General features: G+C 38.1%; 1 protein-coding gene across 1 annotated transcript in view; it reads right to left on the bottom strand.

The window, feature by feature from the left end:
- Nucleotides 1-25,900, bottom strand: part of LOC140937696 (A disintegrin and metalloproteinase with thrombospondin motifs 6-like) — a 35,214-nt gene extending 9,314 nt beyond the window's left edge. The window contains exons 1-30 of the mRNA XM_073387262.1: nucleotides 25,826-25,900; nucleotides 24,712-25,040; nucleotides 22,894-23,083; nucleotides 22,153-22,331; nucleotides 21,064-21,150; nucleotides 20,546-20,670; nucleotides 20,383-20,426; nucleotides 18,849-18,954; nucleotides 18,463-18,591; nucleotides 17,590-17,749; nucleotides 17,111-17,212; nucleotides 16,476-16,627; nucleotides 15,376-15,439; nucleotides 15,088-15,196; nucleotides 14,500-14,624; nucleotides 13,918-14,230; nucleotides 13,113-13,242; nucleotides 12,485-12,689; nucleotides 12,028-12,190; nucleotides 10,915-11,053; nucleotides 9,923-10,167; nucleotides 9,378-9,534; nucleotides 8,324-8,511; nucleotides 7,946-8,035; nucleotides 7,731-7,817; nucleotides 5,663-5,713; nucleotides 4,623-4,685; nucleotides 4,126-4,269; nucleotides 3,847-3,897; nucleotides 3,647-3,700 (exon numbers count right to left, since the gene is read on the bottom strand). Of these exons, the coding sequence (XP_073243363.1) occupies nucleotides 3,647-3,700; nucleotides 3,847-3,897; nucleotides 4,126-4,269; nucleotides 4,623-4,685; nucleotides 5,663-5,713; nucleotides 7,731-7,817; nucleotides 7,946-8,035; nucleotides 8,324-8,511; nucleotides 9,378-9,534; nucleotides 9,923-10,167; nucleotides 10,915-11,053; nucleotides 12,028-12,190; nucleotides 12,485-12,689; nucleotides 13,113-13,242; nucleotides 13,918-14,230; nucleotides 14,500-14,624; nucleotides 15,088-15,196; nucleotides 15,376-15,439; nucleotides 16,476-16,627; nucleotides 17,111-17,212; nucleotides 17,590-17,749; nucleotides 18,463-18,591; nucleotides 18,849-18,954; nucleotides 20,383-20,426; nucleotides 20,546-20,670; nucleotides 21,064-21,150; nucleotides 22,153-22,331; nucleotides 22,894-23,083; nucleotides 24,712-25,040; nucleotides 25,826-25,877 (4,033 nt within the window). The 5' untranslated portion in view covers nucleotides 25,878-25,900. The remainder of the gene's footprint in view (nucleotides 1-3,646; nucleotides 3,701-3,846; nucleotides 3,898-4,125; nucleotides 4,270-4,622; nucleotides 4,686-5,662; nucleotides 5,714-7,730; nucleotides 7,818-7,945; nucleotides 8,036-8,323; nucleotides 8,512-9,377; nucleotides 9,535-9,922; nucleotides 10,168-10,914; nucleotides 11,054-12,027; nucleotides 12,191-12,484; nucleotides 12,690-13,112; nucleotides 13,243-13,917; nucleotides 14,231-14,499; nucleotides 14,625-15,087; nucleotides 15,197-15,375; nucleotides 15,440-16,475; nucleotides 16,628-17,110; nucleotides 17,213-17,589; nucleotides 17,750-18,462; nucleotides 18,592-18,848; nucleotides 18,955-20,382; nucleotides 20,427-20,545; nucleotides 20,671-21,063; nucleotides 21,151-22,152; nucleotides 22,332-22,893; nucleotides 23,084-24,711; nucleotides 25,041-25,825) is intronic.
- Between the last annotated feature and the right edge of the window lie 15 nt (nucleotides 25,901-25,915).

Raw genomic sequence — 25,915 nt, 5'->3', positions numbered from 1 at the left:
ACAGCTATAACAAAATAAATGTGGATTTATGATGAGAAAGGCTTCAAAAAGTAAAGAAAGAGTCAATTTAGTTTTGGCCAAGGTAACTAGCATCTACATGCCAGAATATTATTTTTTGCTATTTGTTGTCCCACAACTGGACCTGTTAATATTAATTAATGAGCTGGGGTATAGAATTTATTCACCAGTAAAATATCAGGCAAGGTTTTTGCACAAACACACCTAAAGATCATTGTTGCTATGGGTACAGAATAAAATTACACCTTTTGCAGAAAAAAAAAGGAAAGTGAAAGGTTTTGGTATTTCATAGCTGTTCAAATAATACACAAAACATTATATGGCTGCTAGGGGATAAGAAATTTCTCTTCTTTTGTTGAAAAAATATTTTCCAACAGTAATACTCCCTTGTTTCTCTACCTGGGCATGTAATAAAAATACCCCCTAATTATGTCTTCCCTTTTCCTCACATGCTAAAAATATGCAAGATGATGTGTGGTTGGCAGTTTCCTCTGATGTTGTGATCTTTTTTGACTCACTTGCTGATCACTTAAAACATTTTGGCAGGTTAAGAAGGGTGCCCTTATGTGCCTATAATTTTGTATTTCTTTGCTTCAAAGGGTACAACAGTAATAATTATTATTACCTTTTTTTGTTAAATAAATTCAGGCAGAGGATGTTTCACTGCAAAAATTATAGTACTTTTGAATCGGACAGCTCAAGAGAGATTAAAAAGAAAATAAAAAATTTACATATATAAGCATATATCAGTTTAAGGTGACTGGTAAGATGTAGCTCTAGCGTTTGCCTGTGTCGCTATGGATACAAACCTGATGCAATCTTGGCAATTCGCAAACATAATGTTTCTGCAGATCGAAAACCAAGATGGGAAGTTCCAGGGTAGTACTCAGAGAGTGGTGTTCCAGAAATATTACTACGGCCAGTATTTCCAAGATTTTGCTTAGCGAACTCCCTGTGTTTTTCTTTGCTAGGGGCTTTTCCTTTAAGTTCGCTTTGGAATTTAGTCTCTAGAGCTTCTGTGTCTTCAACAGTCCAAACTGGACATGTACATACTAGTTTCATATCTCCCAACTGACTTTGGTGTTCTGGGGCTTCAGGGATTGGGTAGGAGGATTTTGCAGAAGAATTACCCGTTGAAGACCTCCTTTCCTTACCATCACCACAGCTCCTGCGGACAATTTTAATTTCCTTCCCACTTAATGGATGTTTAATTGTTTTCAGTTCTTTCAGCTGATCAAAAACTGCCCCTGCACATTTTTTCACTGTGTCATAATCATCACCTCCCATCCACAAAGCAACCGTCAACACTGTGCTCAGTAAATTATAAGGCTCAATAATCTTCACTCGGACACTGGTCTCTCCAGTAAAATGGCGAGACCATTTCAGCCAGGGAAAACCATCAGTGTAATCCATAATAATAATAGTGTCATTTGGTGCTGTTATAGCACTTTGCACGCCTGCTTGACTAAGAAAAAGTGTTATGTATTTTTCAACATCAACATAACCCACAACTACCTCGCCAAATTCGTTAAATTTTAGCCCAACCTTTTCAAGTAATTCTTGACGTGTATCATTGAGTTTACCGAAAATTTCATCCTTGCTGAGAATAGGGTTGATTCCCAGGACTTTTTCCAGCTTTTTCCCCAACTTGTTTCTCAAGACGTCCTGGGTGTCTTTTTGGCTAATGCCAAATTCGCCAACAATACCACAAGAAAAATCTTTGAAGGCAGGATAATAGGTTTTAAAAACCAATGGCATGAGGAATCCTCGCAAAAGGGATCCATTGTCTTGCTCCAACAACCATTCACAACAATTACTTTTGTTGTCGAGAACAAAGTCAATAAATTTCTGCTTCGGGCTTTGCAAGGTAAAAGGTAAGGATGTTTTCGAGTAAAAGAAAGTTACAAGTTCCGGAAAACGGAGACAAATTTGCTCTCTAAAAGTCACCAACTTCTGAAATACATCCCCAGACGAGGAGCTTCCTTGTAAAAAAAAGTCAACAGGCGGCACAACTTTGGTGACTCTGGGAAGAGCGAATTCTGAAATTTCTTCATCAGTCAAATGTGACATCAGCTCACGAACTCTTTGTCTCCTCGAATAAGGCTGTTCTTCGCTTAAAAACGTCTCGCTTATCTCCTTTGTTGAAATTCGCTTGTGTGAATTTTTTAGAGACTCCGGTTTATGTGTCGGATACAGCCGAAAGTGCTCGTTTAAACTTTTTTTGGTTTTATAAAATTTTTCGCAGTTCGGAGATGGACAATGCAAGCGGATGAAAGTCTCAAGTTGAACGACGTTTTCTTTTTCCTGTAGTACAAAAGCCATGCTCGGGCTGTACTGTATTTGCAAATAAGCGACCAAACATCAAAAGGGTTTTTAAATGGCATAGTTTGTAACATTGCTTTGAAAAAGCCCGCCAAAAATGTGCCACCCGCGACAAAGTGGATGAGTTGAGCGAGCGTTTGATCGAACTCAACTTTCCTCGTGCTCGCTAACACAATCAAAATATTTAAAAAAATCTGACTAAATAGCGACACACAAGAAACAACGATAAACACGATATCTTTAATACTACCTATACATACAATAATAGAACATAACAGTATAAAACAAGGTGAGAAATTATCTTCATGCTTACAAGTTGGAATCCACGATTCGAAATTGCACTTTTCACACATCGCTTTCTTTTGAGTTTAAAACCAACCTGCTGCCCCACGAGACTTTTCATCCGTTCATATAAATACTTCCTATATTTCTGGTACCAATGAGAGTTCGAAACGCGGTATAAGGTTGGAAAGAACCCAAAATTCATCGATGAACGCTACTCGCACCACATTTGACCGACATGGTGGACAAAAACAAAACTTGTGAATGCGCGCGCGCTGTTTCATGGGATACGGCATTAAAATTTTCTCCCCAGCCCTCCGCAATGACGTCACCAGATCGCCTGGTTAACATCAATGGATAAATAATTCCAAAGGTTGGTACCAGTGTAACGGTGAGAACGAATGCCGTATTGAGTGGTATGAACCGATTTAACAAGCAGATTGTCATTCTGTGATCGACATGTTATAACAGCAATGAATGGAAGGTACTGGATTAAAAAAAATTAACAAAACAAGAAGGGCAAGAGCCATTATGCTCTTGGAAGGGCTTAATTTATGGTACCACTGATAAAAAAAGGAGAGAATTTCAAGATACAGGAATACCCTTAAAATTTGATTTTTATTAATTTATGCATTTTCATTCAGAAATATTACAAACGATCGTCACATACCCCTACTCCCGTTAGCAAAATTTCGTTAGCGTTCCGTTGTAAATTCCATATTCCTATTGTCTGGTGTACTTTATTTAATGTAGATAGCGAGGAGAGAGAAATGCGGGTATTTTGTCAATAAATATTTCGAACATACATCGCCATAAATTGCCTTTACAGTTGCAATAGTACACAATGAGAAAGTTGCAATCGGCTTTGATAGAAATATTTATAGAGACATTTGATGTTTTATTTAAAATATTTGACGTTTTCTCCTCAAGATATAAGCTACGCTATGCCATTAGCTATAGTCAGATGAACAGAGGACCTGTCAGGTGATAATTTTCTTATTGCTCTAATAATGATTATACCTACCATTCATCTGAGACTCATTAGGAATGTCCGACAATGTCTCATTTTGGCTGCTTTCTAAAAATAAGAGTAGTCAGGTTTTTAGCAAGCAACAGGCTAGAAAATTAATTTGGAAAATAAAATTAACGTTGTGTGTCGCAGTAGAGCCGTTAATTTTGAATATGTTTTTCGGACTGCATATCATTCGTAGCTAAGTTACTTACCTTGACCAGTCTGGGGGATGGTTTGTTTCGCAATATTATCATTTTGATTACCTAAAAATAAGTAAAAAGTGCAAATTTCTGTTTAGAGTACCAAAAACAGATGTAGCCTATTGTAAAGTAAAATAATGTTTATGTTGTCGTAAGTCATCATCATAATCTTCATTATTATGACCCCCACCACTGCTGCCACCGCCAACACCACGGTCGTCGTCATCACCATCACCATAAATTTTGAAAGGTTATGTGAGTAAATTTTACTAACATTAAAATGCGTCTTACCTTTTGTCTCGTTCTGTTCTCCTCTATCTTGAGGAAGATTTTTGTTTTCTCCTGTTATTGTTGAATTGTCGGTGTTGTTTTTGCTACTTAGCGAGTCCTCGCCACTCCCACTTTCATCAGAGTCGCCATTGAGTTGATTAAGGGCTATTAAGGATAAGAGCCGGAAATACCGTTTTTTCTAAAGAATCTGATAACAGTTCAATACTTCTTTGAATATTTTTCCTGTAAATTCTTTGGCAAAGTTGTTTCGCTGTTTCTCAAAAGTTGATATTCCCAGGAAAGGTATTTCTTTTATTTCAAGATTGCCTAAGAAATCTTCAATTTGATTTTTGCAACATAAAGTTGATTGTATCAGTCCAACTTTACATCAGCTTACTGATTTGAGTGTTTAAGTGCTTACTTATTTTTCTTTTAGTCAACCAAAGTTAAATAAAAATTGTAAAAACGTGAGAGATAACAAGCCAAGACAATCTTGAAAAGTTATTTATTCTACTTACCACTCTGTAGGCCGCTTGTAGGCCTAGTTATCACATCATCATCATCATCGATGTGTTCGTTATCTGGAATATTTATGATTTTTTTAAACAACTACCCAAAGATAGATTTAAAATTTGTTGGTTATTATTTTTTTTTCTAAGCCGTGTCCAAAGTAGGATTATAAGAATATTACAACTACTTAAAGACTGGGGAGTTCATTTTGTTTATTGCGCCAGTTACGCTTCCTTATTAGCTATGAAACTTGAAAAACTACCGGTGGATGACAAAACCACAGCTTGATGTCAAACAAATACGTCTCCGAAGCATTATATAAAACGTTGCAAACAGGTCACAAACACCAAAAATGAACTTTGAAAAACTGTTAGGCTAACAACTTTTCAAAATCACAATCGCCATCCGTTTGTCTCAGCACGTTTAGTCTGCGTAGCAAGCCTTTTCTGTGCGGTTTAGGAGCAAAGAACGAGGAACAAGAGTCAAAGACCGCGCGAAAAATGGCGCAAGTAAAAGAGCAAAACCGAAAATCCCATCCCACGTTTTTCCATCCGTGCATTCTTTTGACAGAGCTCCTTTAATGGGCAACTTTTCTTCCACGGAGTTAAACTGTAATCCCACGACAAACGGTAATTAGCAGTTATACCAGGGGGTTACACGTTGAGTGAAAAATAAATTTCAATGTTCTATCATCCAGAAAATAATACTTTTAAACTGAAAAGACGCAAACTTAAAACATATCAAAAAGGAAATTGATAAATAAATAACATTTGAAAAAAGTAAAGGAAAATATTTCAGTAACGTTAAAACACAATTCCGATATAGGTTTACTAATATAATCAGCCTCTTAAAGTATAACCATAGGTATCAAAATTTCATCGCAAGTTATTTTTTATACTGATTATCGACTAGTTTCTTGGGCATCGCCGTAAATTAAGGTAATTTAGAGTTATTGGCTTTCCAGAAAATGGACGAAGAAACGTTCCAATGTTAATAGTGACAGTAAACATTACATAAATGATGTTTATAGTGTAAAAATTATTTTTACCTTTGTTCTCGTCAACACCAGCATCTATATTCTCCCCTTCCTCTTTTGAAACTACAGATTGAGATACAAATGGTGTTAAAAAATAAATAAATATTGTGTAAATTTCATTTAACCCTGTCATTTGATAGAAGAATACCCTCACAGCTATACAGTTACAAGCTAATGGAGTCACGTGAGCTGACCAAGACGTGTGCGTGAATGTGCTTCGTAAGTTTTCCATTGTTTCTCATAAATCGAATGTTTTATTGGTTTACCTGGTTTCCGTTTATATGTTTCGTCCTTTTGTGCTACCTGTTGTATATTATGCCTCAGTTGTTTTACACATTATATTAGTCTCTCTTCGTAATCGTTATTTACTTTCATGATAAAGTCAGGTATAACGCACACTCTGATTGGTTGAAAAAGTATGCTTCATAAGAGTATAAGACGTGGAGCTGAAGTTGTCACGCCAACTGTGAATCAATCCATGCGGTGGTTTTCAAGACCAAAGTTTCGCCGATTTCAGGGTGAAAAACACACCGTTAAAAGACGCAAATGGAAAGGGGAAGTTCAAATTAATGCTCAGTTTTCTTTTTGTGGACTATAGAAAGCTTTTGGCTACGAAATCGTTCTTCGAGGAATTCAACGATGTTTTCTTCACTGCGAAGAGCAATTCAAATGTCCTGTTCAGTGAAATTGCTGGTTTGCACGTGACGTCACGGCGGCCATATTGGTGGTCAAGAACAAAAGCATTTCTCTCCACTGGGAACTAAAATCTATTTTCACGTAAATTCTTCCGAGAAAAATTCTATTGTATTGACGCCAAACATGGCCGCCTTGAAACGTGGTTGCAAGCTATGAATTCAATCAAGGCAGCGCAGTTTTTGCAGACTTTTCAGGTACATTTTTTACTCTATGGTCAACAAAAGTACGTTTTTAAAAGAGAATTTATGTATGTAACAATGTTTCAGAAAAGTTTTATAAATTTTGTGATCGGCAGTAAAGAAAATTTACAAAAAGCACCCGGTTTGAGATGGATTTTATGTTGAATTTTGCCTTGAGCGCAACTGATTTTACTTACTTTTAAGGATTAACTACTTAGTTTTTGAATAAAAGTTTTCAAGAAATAACTGTCTATTGTTTTGAGTTTGTTCATTCCTAACATTAGCTCGATCGCGCGACTACAGCATCTCTTCTGCGATGACGTAGGCAAATTTCATAGAATTTTTACTTTTCAGGTTTAGTTTTTGGCCGAAAAACTGTTCGGATTTAAAATCACTTTTTACCTTTAGAAACTGCCTTTTGGACCCAAAAAAGAAAATTTCTTCTGCATTTAAATTCACAAAACCTTTCGCTCGTTTTACGATGTAAAAGCTTTGATGCTTTGACAGTTTTGACAGCTTTTGTCTTATTCAACCACTCAAATCATTTGGCCCATTCTAACATGTTCTAAAAAACATTGCGATTGGCTAATTTAAGTGTGGATAATGAGGGTGACACTATCGTTCGCCTGAAAAGAAAGTTTGTTTCGGAAATTTAAGAAAGTAATGCGAAGGGAATTTAACTTAAGAAGTGAGGAGAAACAGTCGACTACGTTTCCTGTTCCCCCCTACACGTTTTTCGTGCTCTAGCCGTTTCCTGCGAGCTTTACAACAGAACATAGCACAGTCTAGGCTCCTTCATTTGTTAAACACTGTTTTATTTTAGTTAATTTATTCTACTTAGTGCATTGTAGTGTGTTTATTGTTGTTTAGTCCATCCACTGGAACGGTGTGATGTAAATATGTCTTTCCTGCCTTCTCCTCGATTAGTTCCCAGGCTATTTGTGGGTGGTAAAATTATGTAATTATTTATACTGATTGACTTTCACTAAAATTTGTTGTTGTTGTTGTTAGTTTTATGGGAAATTTCAATACCCCTTAAAAAATCACGCTTGAATTTCGAATCGGGATCAGAAGCCTACAATGCACTGAAGCAGCACTCATGGCAATTTGGAGCTGGTTAGGATAGCATTTCCCCCAAGATTAGCTGGTAATGCAGACTGTAATAATAGTAGTAAAATGTACATGTGATAAATGTCAACCCTCACCTTCTTTGCTGTCTTGTTTTGACACAGGTAAGAAATCTATACCCATTTCAGCAGGAAGTCCAGTACTAGAGGGCGTTGGAATATTTGCTGAAAGTACAATTTTGATATGTATTTATGAACAACGCCCGGATTGGTTTTGAATTTACTTCATACACAAAGAGCACATAAAGAGAGTGACAGCTTATTAAACGGATTTTAGACGTATATTGTCTCACCTCTTGCAACAGCATCCGTGATAAGTCCTTGGTCTAGCTTAGAAGTGAAAGTTTTAATTCCAGCATTTCCAGCCGTCTTTCTTATCTCATCTGCGAGTGTTCAAAGATGTGAATTAAGAGAAAGATTCAGAGTCACCATATCACAAACCAAAACAAAACAAAACAAACAAACAACGTATTTCGGGGTTCGAACCCATGACCTCGGACAACCTTAATAGGACTGGGTGCTCTAGCCACTTAGCTAAGCACGTTGAGGGAAACAGGTAAATTATTTAGTACATTTATTATATATTGACATATTTATTTTCTGTGGCAGAAATTGCTCCCATTCATGCATTTCAAATATTTTGTTATAAATTTCGTGGCATAATGAAGTACCTGGAGTAGTGCCAGATGTGTAGGTCGCAACAAATCCTGGTTTGGGTCTTCCCATGCGTTCTTTCGACTTGAAAGAAATCTTCAACTCATTCGAGGAAACGTTGAACGAGTTAGGGATCTGGTTTCCGCAAAACTTTTTGGATTTTCCTTGGATTGGCTCGTCCATAACTAAATAATCATCCTCGCAACTGTGCAAATGAAAGGAACAAAACTTGCACTTGAAAGATAAAGTTAAGCAGAACATTCAACCTTTATCTGGAAGAATTTGTGCATTCACCATGCGAAGAATGGCTTGCATTGCCGTGGTTCAAGTTTATCCATGGTATGAATTACATCTTATTTTCTTTCAATTGCATTATTAGATCTACGTTATCATACCAAAGAACGATGGATAAACCACAACATATTTATTGTGGTTCAATTTTACCCTCTAAAATTGGGAAGGTATCTGGGGTGACAAAGGGGAAGTTCATCTAATGTGAGAAAGGGTAGAAGTAGCTGGTGTAACAAGGGGGGCTATAACTTGGGTAAAAGGGAGAAGTGCATCTGGCGTAACAAGGGGTTTGGCTTCAGGCTACTTTTGTTACTGGCACGGCAAGTCTGTTATCGATTATGATTGAACTCTAAAGCCAAGGCCAAACGTCGAACTTTTCATGACACGAACCAAACTCTAATTTGGAGTCCACCTAAATTAAGTCACGATGGTCTGTTGTCAGACTTCGAACTTAGGAGGCGTCGAATCCCCTTCGAACCAATTAACTAAATCAGACCAAAAAGCAGTTTTAATAAATTTTCACCTGAACGAGGCTAAATACATATATTTTGTATGACATACAAATTTTTAATTTATTAGTTTAGTTCCGGGAGACGATCTTCAGACGTTGTATCCGTCTTGAACAGACGGAAAGAACGTGTTGGACGATCTAAACTCAATCAGACGAACTTACCTGTACCAGACGTCGAACTCACCAAGTTTGGTTCGTCTTATGAAAAGTTCGACGTCTGGCCTAGGCCTGAGTGATGATTATGGTAACATACAAGCAAATAGGCTTACGTTGTACTTCCTACATCAAAAGCCTGGAACGCTACATTGATTGGACCTTTGGCAACCCTGATGGTTGTATTACACTCTTCGTTCCTTGGATAGGGCTCCGGGTAGTTTGGTGACGTGATTAATCCAACCGGCGACGTCAGAACAGCACCACATTGATCTGCAACGAAAGTCAATTACAATAACACCAAAACAAGGCAGACATTGAAATGGTAACAGATTGCACTTACCCCTATTGTTTAACATAAAGTGACCGGCTATTTATAACTGGCTCCCTACCAAGTTAGCTCAGATTCAAGTACGGACTCTTAAGTTTACGACTGCCCATGCAACTCATGTAGAGGTATAAACTAGATGTTCCCATTCCGATACAAAGTTTAGGAGTAGCTTTCGCATCTCTTGAAGGCTCGCAATTGCTCCTGGTTGATTAGTATGTTACTTATCTTTTGCTGGGTAGTTAACTGTTGGTCTCACTCAGGAAAATGACACTGGAATAATACAAGACTATAAAAAATGCAATACACTATATATTGCTACCCATATCCTACCTCCCGGGTTGGTTGGTCTGTCTACAGCCTCGTATGATGCACTGAATCCTTGCGCCGTTTGAGATTCGTCCGAATAAAACTTGACGCAGAGTTTGTTCCCAGTGGAGAAGAATGGAGCAGGTTCCTGTTTCCCACAGTATTTGGTTTCTGCTCTGAACGAAGAACAGTCACCGTCCATCACTTTTAAAAAGTCACCTTTACACTTCTCAGCATTTGAAGTATCTTCTGGAGACATAATTTGCATACTGGAAACAAAGTAACACTACAATTATTGACAGAAAAGGTTGGAAAACCGCAAACCCTTCCCGGCACGTTCATCATCATTTCAGTGGGAAGACCACTAAAGACTAACACTGTTTCTTCAACACTTACCTAAACTCATCAGCTTGTTTTTTTTTGCGCCACTTATGTTAACGGCAACATATTTTAATGTAAGTGTACATATATGTAATTAAAAATGTTATTGCATTGATCTCGCTTAATGTAAAGATGAACGAATGAAATGTGTTCGTTCTGAAAAAGGTTATGACAAAGACGCTAGCTGTTAGGGTGAGGAATGCGTGTTCTGAAAACACTGTTACTACTAAAGTTGAAAGTCGCGCCGGGTCCAATACGTTTAGGAGAGGAAAACAATTCTGATTTAGTAGCAAAAGTCACACATGTATCTTTAATCATACAACCCATTCTGGAGTACTTACCTAAACAAATGAATATAATCTAAATACAGATTTGAAGATTTAACCATCGCAGTTGTGTTCACATTTGAAGAAATTGCAAAGAATCAACAAAAGGAATGAGTGCTACACGCGGTGCTCTACCAACTGAGCTATGAAGACCCATACATTGGGAGCAAAATGAGGGCAATTCGTGAATTTCATCTGAACCGGCGAAAGGAATGCAACATAGAATAAGGACGACATGTCATCTTCAGTCAGTCAAAAAGGGCCAACTAGTCCAAAACGTAACAACCAGCAAATGAATACAACCTTTACCTGTGAAATTTAAGCTTAACGACCTTGTTTGGATTAACGTTAATAACTGTAACACACTCCTTGTTGTCAGGATAATCTGCCGGGTAGTTTGGAGACGAAAATGTTCCTACATCTGTTGTAAAGTTCCCGCCGCAGTTGTCTGAGGAGATATAATGATATAATTACTCAGGAAACCCGTTGTGGCACAGAGCTCTAGATCTAGATCTAGATGGCGTGATAAAAGTGACTGGATAGTGCACAACACGATAACACTAAGATAACGTAAGGAAATCTGGATTCCGGAATTCGGAGAAGTTTTGCTTGTGGAATTCGGAATCCTGGCAATTTTTCCCTGGGCTTTAGAATCCGGAATACAACTCTGGGAATCTGGAATCCCGTTAGAGATTGGAATCCGGAATCCAAGTTCCACTGACAAAGTTCTGGAATCTAGTAACTGAAATCCGGAATCCAGAATCAAAGACTGTCTTGGATTCCCTTGCATGGGGAGAAAAATAACGATAGTCTGGAATAGAGTTATTCTTACCAGTAATCATTGTAATGATCCAGATGTGGTTAACGTGGTGGATGATTTTAAGATATTCTGATAGACAATTTGGCGTTCTGATTCCTTTCTTTTACGTTCCTTTTTCGAGCCCTTTGAATGTTGAGTATTATAATAACAAAAGAATATCCATGTGATATTTCTAGTATGCTTTGAAAATGTAAATGTATCTTTTTCCTTGAAGTTTTCAGGGAGTTAACACAATTTACAACAATTTCTTGGGGCTCAGTTTACAAATATTACGAAGTAATTATCAACTTAGGAATGCACTCCAATGAGAATTTGGGAAAGACTCTGAGAGTTGTCAAAGATAGGGGTGTGTTACGTCCTAATTGATTCTATTGAGTTCTAAAAAAGTCGGATCAACAAAATGTCAGAGCAAACTCGGCAGTAGCTCTCCTCAACTGTTTTAAGGACTCTCAGCGTCCGTTCATCTGAGAATCGAAGCCACCCAACCACTGTACAGTCTGGTACTCAACCACTTGAGTTAACCAGGCGGCGGATATATATCTTCTTTCGCCTTTTTTCACTTCCAAAAAAGGGTGAAATCTTAATCAAATCGCAAAACTCACCATCACCAGGACATGGGTTGTGAACATTACAGAATTCTTGCGAGGGAGGTTTAAACGTTACATCACACTGGCTGTCTTCCATGTCCATTAGATTTCCACGGTGGTCCGCCTTCATACATTTCACAGTTCTTTTCTGAAGTCCACGACCGCATTTTGTTGAGCACTGCCCAAATTAATATGACATAAGGTTAAAAATGGAGCTTTACTTTGAAATGCCTTACAATCTCTTTTTGCATGAAGACTAATTTACAAAAAATGCTCTGAAATAACTCCAATAAAAATAACATTTAGCCCATTCATTTGCAGGTTTTGGTCTGGCGTACACGGCGCAGACGCGGTCATGTTATAGCACTTATCCTGATATACATCACAGCGATTCTGCAGCTAAGCTATCACATAATAAGAATCCAATTAAAACATAATACAGTCTTTGTTGGCATTCAGTGCGAATTTTTACCTGTCCAAATGGTTGTGCTACCCATTCTGCTGGACATGGTACGTTGTTGCATGCCTCTACCATGGATGGTTTAGGATCCGAACAGAGTCTGGAGTCAACATCATACTCTATCCCATCAGCAGCGACTTGCATACACTTTACTTCGCGTGTCCTGTTTCCGCCATTGCAGGTTTGGGAACAGTCCTCCCAGCCTTCGGGCTTCCAACTACAGAATTTAAATTAATAAATTAAGTTGACGCAACGGTGGACATATAGTCTCTTAGTTGCCAATTTTCTTTTGTGTAACAGACACCGTTTAATTCAGGGGAACGTTGGTGCAGGGAACAAATACTTTCATTAACAAAAATGTAGATAAGCCTCGTCTGGGTTTTCGAAATTCGAGTTGTGCCTTCCACTGGATAAATCGCTTTCGAGTTAAAGACGTGTTAGAGAAATCCATTATGCAATCCATAAAGTAGACCTATTTAGTAGACAGCACAATATCAACCCTTTGAGTAAGATGATGAACAACATGTTAACTGCACATGTTTATCATTCACCTTGATAATACTCTCAAAGAACGTCTTTGCCTGCATTCTGAATATGCCTATAGTAAAACCAATCTATTAGGTCTTTTTATGTTACTTACACAGGTGGACATGGTTGAAAGTTACAGTGCGCTGTCGCACGTGGTGGCCTGAGACCAGCATCACACTTCTCCTCGTTCACTGGAGAACCATCATCTGATCTCCGACATTCAGCAAACGAGTCCTCTGAACCTAGTATGAAAACAATATCAATAAAATAAGGCAACGAAGTTGTATGAAACTCGGTTGTATATTGGCCGCCACAATCGGACGAGCTTGAATGACTATTTCTAAGCTGATATCTAGAGGACGATGTGTTTGCTTTAATTTCCTTATCTTTTTTCTTGCAGTTACTTAATTGACAAGAAAAATGTACCACTGGAAATTCACCATGCTAAACTGGTAAAAAGGAATAAAGTCATTGATTACCCGACGCAAGTTCGAAAGCATGCCACCCAGAACACCAGTTGGGTGGTTTTGCCTTCGGGATTCGGAGGATCTTGCGATGAACTAGACAATTCACTAGGTCATTTAATGCTTCGTTGAAGTGTCCTTTTCAAATGTAAACTATTCAAACTTGCATCGAATTATCCAAAACTCCACAGGGATGAAAAATAGACCACTTTAAAAAACAATTTGGGGCGTTTTCCATAAATCAGGACTGGCTGGCGGTATCACGGCCAGACCAGTCATTTTGAAAATGAAATTGGCTTTTTCCAAGAGCCATTGCTGAAGAGCATGCTGTTTAGTATTTTACCGATCTGGCCGGATATTTTTTGTTAAAAGCGCAATTCTCATTACGAAGGGAATAGTCTGGCTGGACAGTTCTGGAAAATTGAAAGAGCCCATATCTCCAGATAAAATCACCTCCACCGCAGGACACACTGCAACCAGTTTTAACTACAGCCCAGTAAAAGTCATCCTTCTGAGCGTCTTTAGTGGTACTTTCAGGAGCAGCAATTTGTCCTCTTCTGTCCACGTCATATCCCATGCGCTTCAGCCAGTCTAAGGCGCTTGTGATGAGGTTTGCTGCCCCAGGAGTAAATGCTTTCTTGGTACTAGAGGTGTTTGTTGTTACACTATCTCTTGAGCCTGGTAAGCATGTGCTACCATCTCCGTTGCACACCCCACACCTGTCGACCACTGCTTTAGAGCCAATGATGCCATCACACCCAACTTTCTGTACAGATTAAAAAGAATCAGTGAGTATGTTTCCGGAGGGTGTAGAAGTGCTAAGTGGAACCGCAGAAATGTGCTAATCAAATTATTCGCTAGTTAGAATATTTCGCAGAAATTGCCAAATCAAACTGCCAGGCAGCTTGAAATAAAGTAAAAGACAAGCAGATTGTTTTTCACTTATGTTCTTTTTTGCTAATTAATTAATGGGATTGATTTCCCTGGGATGTCTTACAATGTCGCAATGTGTATATGAAAAATAAACTGACTTACTGTGCACTGTCCTTCGATACACTTGTCAGGAGAGGTCTTTTCACAATCCGTTCCATCGACAACATTTCCAAATGCAAAGCCTAACCCCGTTCCTTTGATAAAACATCCCAAGACACACTTTCTCTCTAAAAAGGAAAAAAACAACAACAACAACAACAACAAATTTGTTAATAAACTAAACACCTCTGTTTTACCAAGACTAGTGAAGTTATGACTCTCTCCTTTTTCTTCTTTGGCAGGAAAACGACATGTCGCGAATTTGGTACGTTTTAGGTTGCGTTTCGTTTAAAGTTCAGGGCCACGCAAAGTTTTTCTAAAAGGGCTGCATCTACTGTACACAGACTGACAGGAACATTAAGTAGCTGAGTATAGTAAGGAGGAAGGAGACTTTCCAACGGTTTAACGATCATTTGCAAGACAAACTAGATCGGAAAAATTATCAGAGGTGTCGTCAATTCAGTGACTTGTAATAACCGATGTAGAGACTTATTAACCTTGTTGTCATCAGCGACAGAAGTTGCCGGTGCTTACGACCAATTAGAACGGGAGTCTTCCCTATACAGAAGTGCACGAATCTGCAGAACTTACTTAAAGTTGAGGGTTTCCATTCCCAGTCGTAATACTGATCGTTGAACAGCTGAGAATTCTTCACTTGACACTGGAAGTTTCTGAATTCCATCGAATCGGCTGGGCAAGCCTAAAAAGAAGAGTTGAATACAAGGATATGACTAACAACTGCATTTGCCCATCTTCCCGAACCCCTAACCTCCGCAGAATTAAAATGACCAAATAGAGGTGTCTATGGTACTTTATGGTGACAGAGAGAGACAATAACTCGAAAGTTAATTTCGAAATGTATTGCCCTAAACGACTTACGTCAGTGTTGCAAAGCTTGTATTCCCTCTCTTCTCCTTCGCATCTTTTTCCGCCATTCTTGGGGCTAGCAATTGCAAACAAAAAACCTTTTTTAATCAAGTATAAAAGTATGGTTTTCTTTCTTTGTGGATGACAATTGTCTTCATTGTACTTTTACGGATAAAAATAGAGTTTTGACAAAACTTATTAGAAAAAAGTCTCAATTCTCCATCAAAATTTGTTGTTGTGTATTTTGCAAATTTTAACCCTTGTGTATACTTTTCTATCATCTACTAGAAACCCTTCACTGTTTAAGAGTTATCGGTTTTTCTCGAAGGAATCTTTGATCATCATCGGAGACGGAATATATTGAAGGAATATTCACGGACAAAGTTTGAATCTCTTGATTTATCATAAACTATTTTCTGCCCAGCCAGAAGCAGGGTACAGTTCTAAAGCGGGCTATTCACCATGGCTATTCTCTGTTTTTAGAACGGAAGTCAGCATAGCATTCCGTTTCGCCATAGTTTCGGGAGAGGACATTTTAACGATAAGTAAAGCAGCTGTACTAACAAATACTTAAAAGTGACGGAATTTTGCCTGTCCTTACTGGTTCACTGTAGGAAGGAAATAATTTCTTTTTTGAATTGGCTCTTACTAAGTCACTTTTTTTGCAAAGAATGCTTATCCAACTGACTTGGTAAGATTTGAGGGATGCGGTTGGAAAAGAAAGAAACGAGGCAGGATGGCAATTATGGGACGAAGTGAGAGCCGGAGTAGCTAACCGACAAAATTGGAAACACTTTTTGGATGCCTTATGTGCCAAGGGGCACAAAGAGAACATGATAAGGTGAAGGATTTGGTAAAAATAATAATACTAAACAACTATCTCCCCCAGCGTCGATGCATTGTGCTAGGTATAAAATTGGGCAAAAAAATTAACCATATATAGCTTTCCGATCTGCTTTGCCCTAAGTTTGAAAATTAATTAGCTGCCCTATGGGTCTCTACGGATAATCTTTGATAGTTTGTCGACGTTTAAGGGTGCCCTCATGGTGTGTCTAGACGCCAAAACGTTTCTTTCCACCATTGTAACGAACCGAAGCGTGTTCCTTATTTACCGAGGTGAGTTGCATCTTCTTTCTCTGTATTTCACCCCTCCACCACAAGTTCTGCTGCAGTCGGAGTACTTAGTGGACCAAACTGACCACCCTCCGTCGACAGTGTCAGCTCCTTCAGTACCCACCTGGATGCACTGGCCACGCCTGCACCACTGCAAAGGTATAAAAATGGTTTTGATTCCTCATTTTGTCAATACAATTCACAATATTAACAGGCGTAGGGCGAGAAGTGCCTTTTAAAATGCTTTTGATCTTAAATAAAGTGGTATAATACAATCAATTATAAATAATAAAAATGTTATTTCTTAATATATAAAAAACTGAATAGAAAGGGTCTAAAAGAACCTCAATTTAAGGTAGAAAACTATTAACTTTGATGTAAACTCAGTACGTTAACACTGATTAAAATTATGTCACCACAATTTGCGCATATAATGCTTTCGCTAACAAAGGAATTTTATTCCCAGCTTGAGACATTTTCCAAAAGAACTATCAACAAATCTTTTTTTAGAAACGCAGCGAATATATTGAGCTTGTCCTTCCTCCATTAAAATCATAAATGTATTTGCAAGTGAATACTTGTCGTATTTCATTGCTATTAGTAAAGGGGTCTCTGAAAATACCACAAACAATACCTTGCCATTCCCACAAGGTGTGCCATCCGCAGCTGGCATCTCAGCAGTCTTGCAGTTTCCACTTCCCCCAGGTACTTCACACCATAGCTTCACGCAAATTTGCTGCAATTTCATTTTCGTTATACAATTAGTTGACCAAGCGATAAGTAATGACAGCTACTTAGGCATGACTGAGACTCTTGTCCTCGGTATTACATGTGAACGTAAGTACTTTATTAATGCAATTTACAATTAGTAGTTACACCGATTGTCCAAACCTTAAACTTAGAACTGAAGGATGAATTTACTATAGCGTATTCAAAAGAAGTGGCCTGTTCACCTTAATATTTAATGTTTCTCTTAATAAAGAGCTAATGAGGCATTAACTTTGAACAAAAAAATGACCCTCCTACCATTATCTGGTAATGAAGGCCAGGTTGATATCAACATTAATCTGCCTTTTGTGAAGAATGTTGGAAACGTTAAATGGCAAAACTTACATCCAAGAATTTTCCTCCTCCACAGAACTTGGAGGTCTGTCCGTAAGAAAGCTGGCATTGTTCATCCGCGTCGTAAAGCCTGCCTGGTCTGTCCAGTGTCCTGGTCTCTATTACGCTCTTTTTAGTTGGATTATCATCTAAGCAGCTGGAATCATCTGAGCTGAGGTCGGAAATTTGGTAAATGACAATTAAGGAGAAAAGGAAGAAAACATATTGATAGCCTGATAAAACAGACGCTACCAACAGTTTCCTACCCCCAAAACGTTTTTCTGGTCTTTTTGGAACAGAAGAACGACAAAAAAAAAAGTTTTCAGGTAAAGTTCAGAGAAATACGTTCGCGAGACTTTCCCCGAGAAATGAAGCACTAGGTCAGGGTAGTGAAACATACGTCACCAGTATGGAATGATACAATCCAACTTAAAAACGTAACGGGAATTTATTTCATTTCATGTTGTTTTATTTACACGGATTTTCTCTTTTTCCAAGTTTGTTCAATTGAAGAACTTTTTTTGGTTTGATGAAATATCAAAGAGCGCTTAGACCAGATCTTGAGTGAAATAAAAAAAAACGCCAGGGATAGCAGATGATTACCAGAGTAGCGTTGTTTAAAAGACCCTCTGCAAGATAAAGGGGGGGGGGGAGTGGTTCTATCTTTGAAAAAAGGAGGATGAAAGGAAGAAATAACGAACAAAAAGGAAAATTGCGTTAGAAACGGGCATTGTTATTGGTCGAAAAGGGAATCAAAAGCAACAATTTGCAAGATTTCGTGACAAAAGTAAAAGGAAATATTCTGATTCAAGATGACTAACCGCCGCAGGTTGTTAATTATATATTCATATAAGTATATCCTCATTAATAGTTAGGCACACTTACTTGAGAAACTGTTGCAGGTAGTTCTTACTGCATGGTGACCATTGAAAAGCTGACCTCTTTCCTGCTGGGTAGGACGCCATGATATTCACGCCGTCAGGACATTCCCCTTTGTCGTGGTTCATTCCAAGACTGAAATTTAGATACAAAGTAAGTTTTTTTAACATTTGGATTAGAAGTGTGTCAATTTGCTGATTGGTTAAAAGTGGTAAGAATTTCTGGTTTAAAAATGAAATAACACTGGGTTTCTGCGGCGCTCGCACGAAAAGCCGCGAAATCGCTATAAAGGGAATGGCTCGAGTAGACATTTGATTCATAATGATCTTCTACGAAATGTCAGTGGTCAAGTAATGTACGTGGCGTATAAAAATAGCATAAATCAAAGTTACCTGTGCCCAGACACATGGGCTAATGTCATTCCAAGCATCAGGCCGTTGTCTTGGCCAATGCTTGCTGAGTTAGGGAAGCTGCACATCCCTCTAGTTCTGGTAAGGCCTGTTGTTCACATAAATATGTCAGTATCATTACAACGCATCGCTATTTTTTGACGCATTTGCAGTGATTACTGAATAATCGCTGGCGAATACAGGCCGATGGGTCCGAAAGTCTAGATACACCAAAACGCACCCACATCAGAAATTTAAAGTGCCATCACTGAAGGATTCGTGGATCTTCTTTAACCACACTGTAGTATACTAAAAATAATTATGAAGCAGCAAATAATGCTGGTCCCAGCTATAGGCTGCCAAAAGCTCATACAGCACAGCAATAGGTTTTTGGCCTCTCGACCATGCATATGCGTACTGGTTATCCTTGTGCCTCTTGGGTAAAAAATCTGCTTTTGCTGATCAAAAATGAACAAAATAAACTTGAATAGTGCCTCCAGTCAGTAATTTTAAAATTGTGACAGCGTTTAGGTCATTTATATTATGAGCTCTATGCTTCTTCGGCTTCTTGATAATGCACCAACTATCAATTGCTATTTAACAATTATTCTTTGAAATTGAGGTGAATAGTGGGTAAATATTTACTTAGCGGCAAAGTAAATATTCCCAAAGCCACTATTCAACGAGATTGAAAAGAATAATTTTTTTAGTATATACACACGAAGTGATCTCAACAAAATCAGAGAGGAAACCATTAAAAAGTACGATTTGATTGACAGATCAAACCACGCGTAAGTATAAAAATAGTTCTTTGCAGAATTTTCAAACATGGCAATTCACAAGTTTATTATTTCGCAAACAACAGCCTAATGGCTTAAATGGAACCGATAAAAGTTTGAACTGTTTCCTTACCTGAGAAGATAAGTAGAGCTTTGTTGTTTTCTGTTGACTCGCCAAGTTTATAGCCAAAAGGGTTTGTTGTGTCGTTCTTCGCATGAAGTGCTGACAAAAATGGCGGCTCGGTTGCTCGAGGTAAGACGTCGTCTTCTTGTAACATTCTTTTTCCTGTTTACTTGTTTTAAATTTGTATGTCATGAATAAACTTCGATTTTTGAGCCAAAATTTTCTTGTTAGAAAACGCTGAGTTCACGAAACGGCTTTCTGTACGCGAATACACGGGAGTTGTAAACAATAAATCGAACACAAAACTCAGCTACAGCAAATTGAAACACGCCGTATTGAATCCTTCCAAGTCTTTTCTTGCCTTAAAAAAAGTCAGCCCTAGGATTTGTCGACTTTTAAAAGATCGTTCTCTAAAAAAATGGGACAAACACCGAGCTCCCACATTATCCACTCGCTAGGAGGTGAATATTGTTGAATAGTCAGAGATAGCGAACCAATCAGATTGCTTAAATCACCAAGATCACTGAGTGTGTATCTACTGATAATAGTTATCGACTAAATGCATAACTAGCAGTTATCCACTACTCATGCGCATGCGGTGTGGTAAAACAATTTACATTATCGTAATGCGTACCTAAGGTCTCACAGGGTTGATTCTTGTCCTTACAAATATTGTATCTGTAAATATCAGAAGCAGCATTCAAAGAAGATCATGATCGAAAATAAAAGCACACTAAAGCTAATTCTTTACATCCTAATGTGAGTGAACGTACTAAAAGTTCTAAACACAACCTTACCTCGTAAACAAAGTGGCATAGTCATAGTGGTTCTCATCGTTGTCCAAAGGATTATTGTTTCGCTCAGCCCATCTGCCAAAACTCTCCAGTGTATTGCTTGCGTGGTGGTTGATAACCAGTCCAGACTAAAATAATGCAAAGTAAAATGAATCATAATATATTTATTAGCGCAAACAATGTTATTTGGCATCAAGAGACCTAACATAAACAAACATTATTTTTATGAGTCAAAAAGGCCAAATTCTAAAGAAAGCAGTGCGAAGTTACAAATTACAAATGCTAAATGATGCTTTCTGAATGACCAATCAGTGTTGGGAGGGGAGGCAGAACTGCTCGAGTCTTTCCCATCTTTCATTGGGCGACTTTTCAAGTTTTTTATAATTTTACGTGATCTGGTTTACTCGTTTTAGTCACAGACGAGACCCATCTCGTCATTGCCCTAGTTGCTAGGGTACCAAAAAAACCGTGAACAATACTACTGACTGAACATTTATTATAAGCTATTGGTACCAACACACCTGTGGAGTTGTTAGTATCTGCATTCTACTGACTACAAAATTTACTGGACTCTCTCCAATACTTGCATCTCGTAGGAGGTTCGAGGCCTAACAAATATTGCATGAAATGTCAAGTTAGTCAAGCAGGAAACAAAGGAAGGCAGAAGTAGAAGATGAAATGGGGTGTAGGATGGAATTCTGAGAGAGTCTGGGTCGTTCTCAGACGTTTCAACCAAAATCGGAATAACACTCTTTTGGTTGAACATTGGTTGTGAATGTCACTAGTCATTCCTAGTTTTCCTAAACGTCTTTGCCAAGGCCTTTTCAGAATAGCACAAGAAGAATGGTCGCTACGGTTCGTCTTCAAGAACCGTATTAAGAGATGTTTGAAATCCATGAATAATCGGACGATGAGGAGGAATATGTCAGTGGCAGAACTGTTTAATTTGGAAACTGAGAAGACAGCTGACACTTGCATTACAGTTTAATTTGTGAATGATCATGACCTACGCAAAATAAAATTGGCAGATGAAAAATTGAGATGAGAGGAAATTTGTTTTTGCGGCTGATGGGGATGCAGGATAAGGAGGAAGAGGGTTATATCAACAAGTTTTTTTCATGCTCGATATTCTTGGAATCAGATTTCTATCAGGTAGAAAATATATTTCCTACGCCCAAAATTGCGAAAAAGGTGCCTCCGCACTTGACACTCGATGCCTGCTGGCAGGTCAGTGGACGTTACCCTCAGCTGGGATAGTTGAAAGAGTTGATCAACACTGAAAACAATCAAAAACGTTTTTTCCCAATAAGCCTTTTTCAAAAATGCCGTAATCCGGCCCTTTGTTATCCCTCCAAAATTTTGCATAAGCATTGTTTTCAATTTCTCTTGGAACGGCTGTACTACCCAGGAGAAATGAAAAACAAAGGTTATGCAAAATTTAGGGGGGCAAATAAGGTGCATTATGGAAGATGTGCAAGTGGCGAATAGAACACGAACAACCAAACCAATCCAACCAGGAGCAAACAGTTGATCTAAAACGAACAAGTCTATTAAAAAAACAAATAAACTCAATACATTATTTTTGTCAATTTTATTTGTTGTTAACTTACTATGTTGCAGGCGGATAGGGCGTACTGTTTCGCGGCGTCTTCACCGTGAAAATTGGCCATTTTTGGATCAACTACAACCAGAGTTTCTATGTACTTCTCCGCTCCTGGTCCCGCTGGTCCTTGTCGTTTTAGTGGCTGTGTTTCGTTCAGCGAACGTGAGACGCGAATATTAGGATCATCTAAACAAGTGATTAATAAAGATTTTTTTTCAGACGGTATATCTATCATAATAGAGAGATTTAAGTCCTGTTTACGGCAAACGGCAAGCGTGAATTTGTACCACGTGACCAACTTTTCCCTTTTCTTGTCGCTTACTGTTCATACTTCTACAGAAAAATGTGTAGTTTCACGCCAGCTCGCTTTGACTCTGAAGATGACTACCGCACGGTACAGGTTGTCGAAACGTCAGTCACTGTCAACAACAACAGTCCTATGCAGGACTACATTCACCCTGACCATCAAACTCAACCTAGTTTTTATTGTCTTGTTTTCTGAGAAAATCTCGACCTGAATTTTAATCTGACGTGTGCCTTTTGGTAAATGTAAACACCACGAAATAAAACAACAAAAAATACATATTAGATAAACCAAAAAATTAACAAAACTATGCTCATTTCTACATTTTTCCAAAAACAGAGACTAGAGAGACTAGTTAGCGGCACTAGGTTAATAGTGCGCCAAGTTTGTGTTATCTACTACTTTGTCGCAAAACCAGAGTAAAATTAAAACAGACATATTTACCTTCGGTGCCGCAAGTATGTACTTGTCTTTTATCTCTAGCAGTATGAAGTTTTTGCCTATCATCCAAAGTAGTAGATCGTTTATAGATGACATGAGGTCTACTTCTACCAATTTTAGTTACTTTGTTATGCAGATGAACTGGAAGTGGCTCGATAAAATATGCTTCTTCCTCTGTATGGATAAGTCCACTCTATACAGTAAAATTAGGACACCTACGTGAATATTTGCTAGCGTGAAGATTTGCCGGCGCTTGGGCAAAAATTAAGAAGCAGTAGTAGTACTGCTAACTATTATTATTATTATTATTATTATTAATATCAAGGAAAATTTCATTACAACCGGTAAGTCACTCTTAAACAGTTTGCTACTTCTTCAAACCACAAGAGAAATCAGAATCATATATTTATATTCTGCACTAACAGGAATCAAAAACATTTGGGAACACTCAGGTGTATATAAATTCGGCTATCTAATAGGCCATTTCCGAGTTCCAAAAACTCTCATTTTCAAAACAAGGTTAAGAGCAAAACCCTTTTTTATAAAAAATGAGTTGACTTCAATGGCTTCGCACTTAGCCTCGCTTTGAAACAGAGGCTTTGGGTGACTCGGAGATGACCTATTAATATTGATGTAAAAGATATCCTAATTGTAGCGACAGAGAACACAGTGCACGTATTTCTGTTTCATTTTATTCCGATTTTATGGCAGTGGATTCAGTGTATATTGACCTTGGCCTTAAATTCTAAGGGGAGTAGCGCATTGATTTAGGTTTACGTTGAGCAGCCAGCAGTAAACGCCGCAACTGTTTTGGTCGTCATGACGAGCAGGAAAATAATTGGTGAGTGAAATAGCAGTTTGGCGAACTGTGTTCAGCCCTAATGTCATAGTAATTTCATAGTAACTTTAAAAAACTACTTGGTGATGATGGTCTTTTTAGACTTAAAGTCAGCTAATGAAACATTTGCATGAAATATTATTTTTACTTCTTTTTCCACATATTCACCGATTTTACTCTGGTTTTCCGAGTATTAAGCTTTGAGATGTTGAGTGCGCCTCTAAACGTCATTGCCAGAAGCTATTTTTATAAATTCTGTTTTAAATCTTATGCAATATTGCACAAAACGTCTTCTTTTGGCAATAGTTTTTTCAGGTGTGGCGACAGGTAATGCAAACATGCGGCTTTGATAAAAAGAACAAACGGATGGAAAGTACAGTCTAATCATTCTTTTTAGAAAGCATTGTACAAGTTAGTTTAACTCGATGATTGCACGCGGCAAGGCTGTAACAATTCTTAATTCAGGCACTGGCGGTCGTTAAATCACTTCAAGAACCACTGATTAACTTGACACTAAAAATTGTAATTTCATACCGAGAACTAAGAACATTTTGTTCGGCCTTCAACTTGTGCATGAGCAAGACCGTTTGAGTGAACCAAGAGAGAATACTAACACAGGGATTGAATTTTAGAGCGTTGAACGGGATTTAGTGAATTTCACTAAATCTATTTTTAGAGGCTGGAATTAAATGGAGGCCTAATTCCTGGGACTTCCGCACCTTTTGTTCGATTATTCGAAACGTCATCAATTCCACGCACTACGGCCTTAAAGCAAACAATGCAGAATATTGTAATGGCCACAGTTGAATTCTCTCATGAAAACACTAAATAAAAGTTTGCAGACCTCTCCGAAACCAACTTCCGATAAATTTCAAGCGTTTTATTAGTCAAAAAATAACCTTTGTGAAATTCACAAACCAAGGACTTGACTGCACTTTTCCGTCTCTGTCCCATACATTTTCTCTTTAGTGAAAAGAACTCACCAGTCCTTGACAATTGCTTATCGCCACTGTTGTTCTTGATCTTCCTTTCAGTTTCCCAACATAATGGCAGTTTTCCATTGAATGTCTTTTCATTACCCTTCCATGTTTTCCTATGACTTCCACCTTAAAATTAGGGGCCAATAGTCTCTTGTTTCTTTCCAAATGAAGGTGCAGATCATTTCCAAACGCGGATACTCTATAATGAACGTCTTCATTCTCTGGCTCGTTAGATGATCGACGCATGCGTATTCTTGGAAATGTGAGTTCATGTGAGATGAAAGCGCCATTCTCGTCGACTTGAATGGGATGTACTACATTGTATTCGGGAACTAAACACAAAAGACACTTGCAGTTAATTTGAAATTATTTGCAGCAGAAATTATAACTTGTGAAAACTCTTAAATCTTGGGCTAGTCAGGTTGATGCGTACACGACGAGTAATAGGACAATGTACATGATGATGTCGTTAATATGTACACAACTTTTTTCGTTTTCTTATTCATTCTCAAATTTAACGATTCCTGTAAGTTTTACAAACCAAGAACCCTTGCTTTCACAATAATGTGAATTTGGAAAAAGAAAATTAAAAATACCTTATTTTTCCATAAGGAAAATCTTTGGCTGAGAACATCTACAGCATAATCAAAAAATGTTTCGTTCTTTTTTCTAAAATTATCAAAGTAAGAAACTTCGTAAATTTCGCTTCATAATTATGAATTATTGAGAAGTAATGAAAGATAGCTGATATACGAACTTGGCAAGAAGATACAGCATAGACCATGACAGATGAGTCCGAAAGACTTTCTAGGAATACTTGTGCAGTAATTCCCAAATTAAAAAAGACTTTGTTGTACTTGAACAACACCGCATGTCCAAAGTGTGAGACATGGCCGAGTTTTATCGGGAATTCACGGTTATGGCGTTGAGGGAGTACAGTTCTGTGTAAGCAGCGTCGACCCAGACTCTAATTTATTGTCAACAGAACTGGAAGCCCTGGAGCACTGTTGAGCAACTCACATCACTAAACAGATTGGAAATCGTCACTAATGTACCTTAACTTACTTTTTATACGTCAATGGGGTTTATATAAAGAGGTGGAAGATGAAATAATTACCATCGCCATGAGATTCTACTCCAAACAACCTAGAAAGATCCCTCACTGTCATATGTCTATGGATATTGCTATGATGGCCCTAGGGAAAAA

The sequence above is a fragment of the Porites lutea genome, chromosome 5, assembly GCF_958299795.1.
Source record: "Porites lutea chromosome 5, jaPorLute2.1, whole genome shotgun sequence".
Taxonomy (NCBI): domain Eukaryota; kingdom Metazoa; phylum Cnidaria; class Anthozoa; order Scleractinia; family Poritidae; genus Porites; species Porites lutea.
Note: the sequence above shows the minus strand (reverse complement) of the source record. Positions and strands in the feature narration are given on the sequence as shown.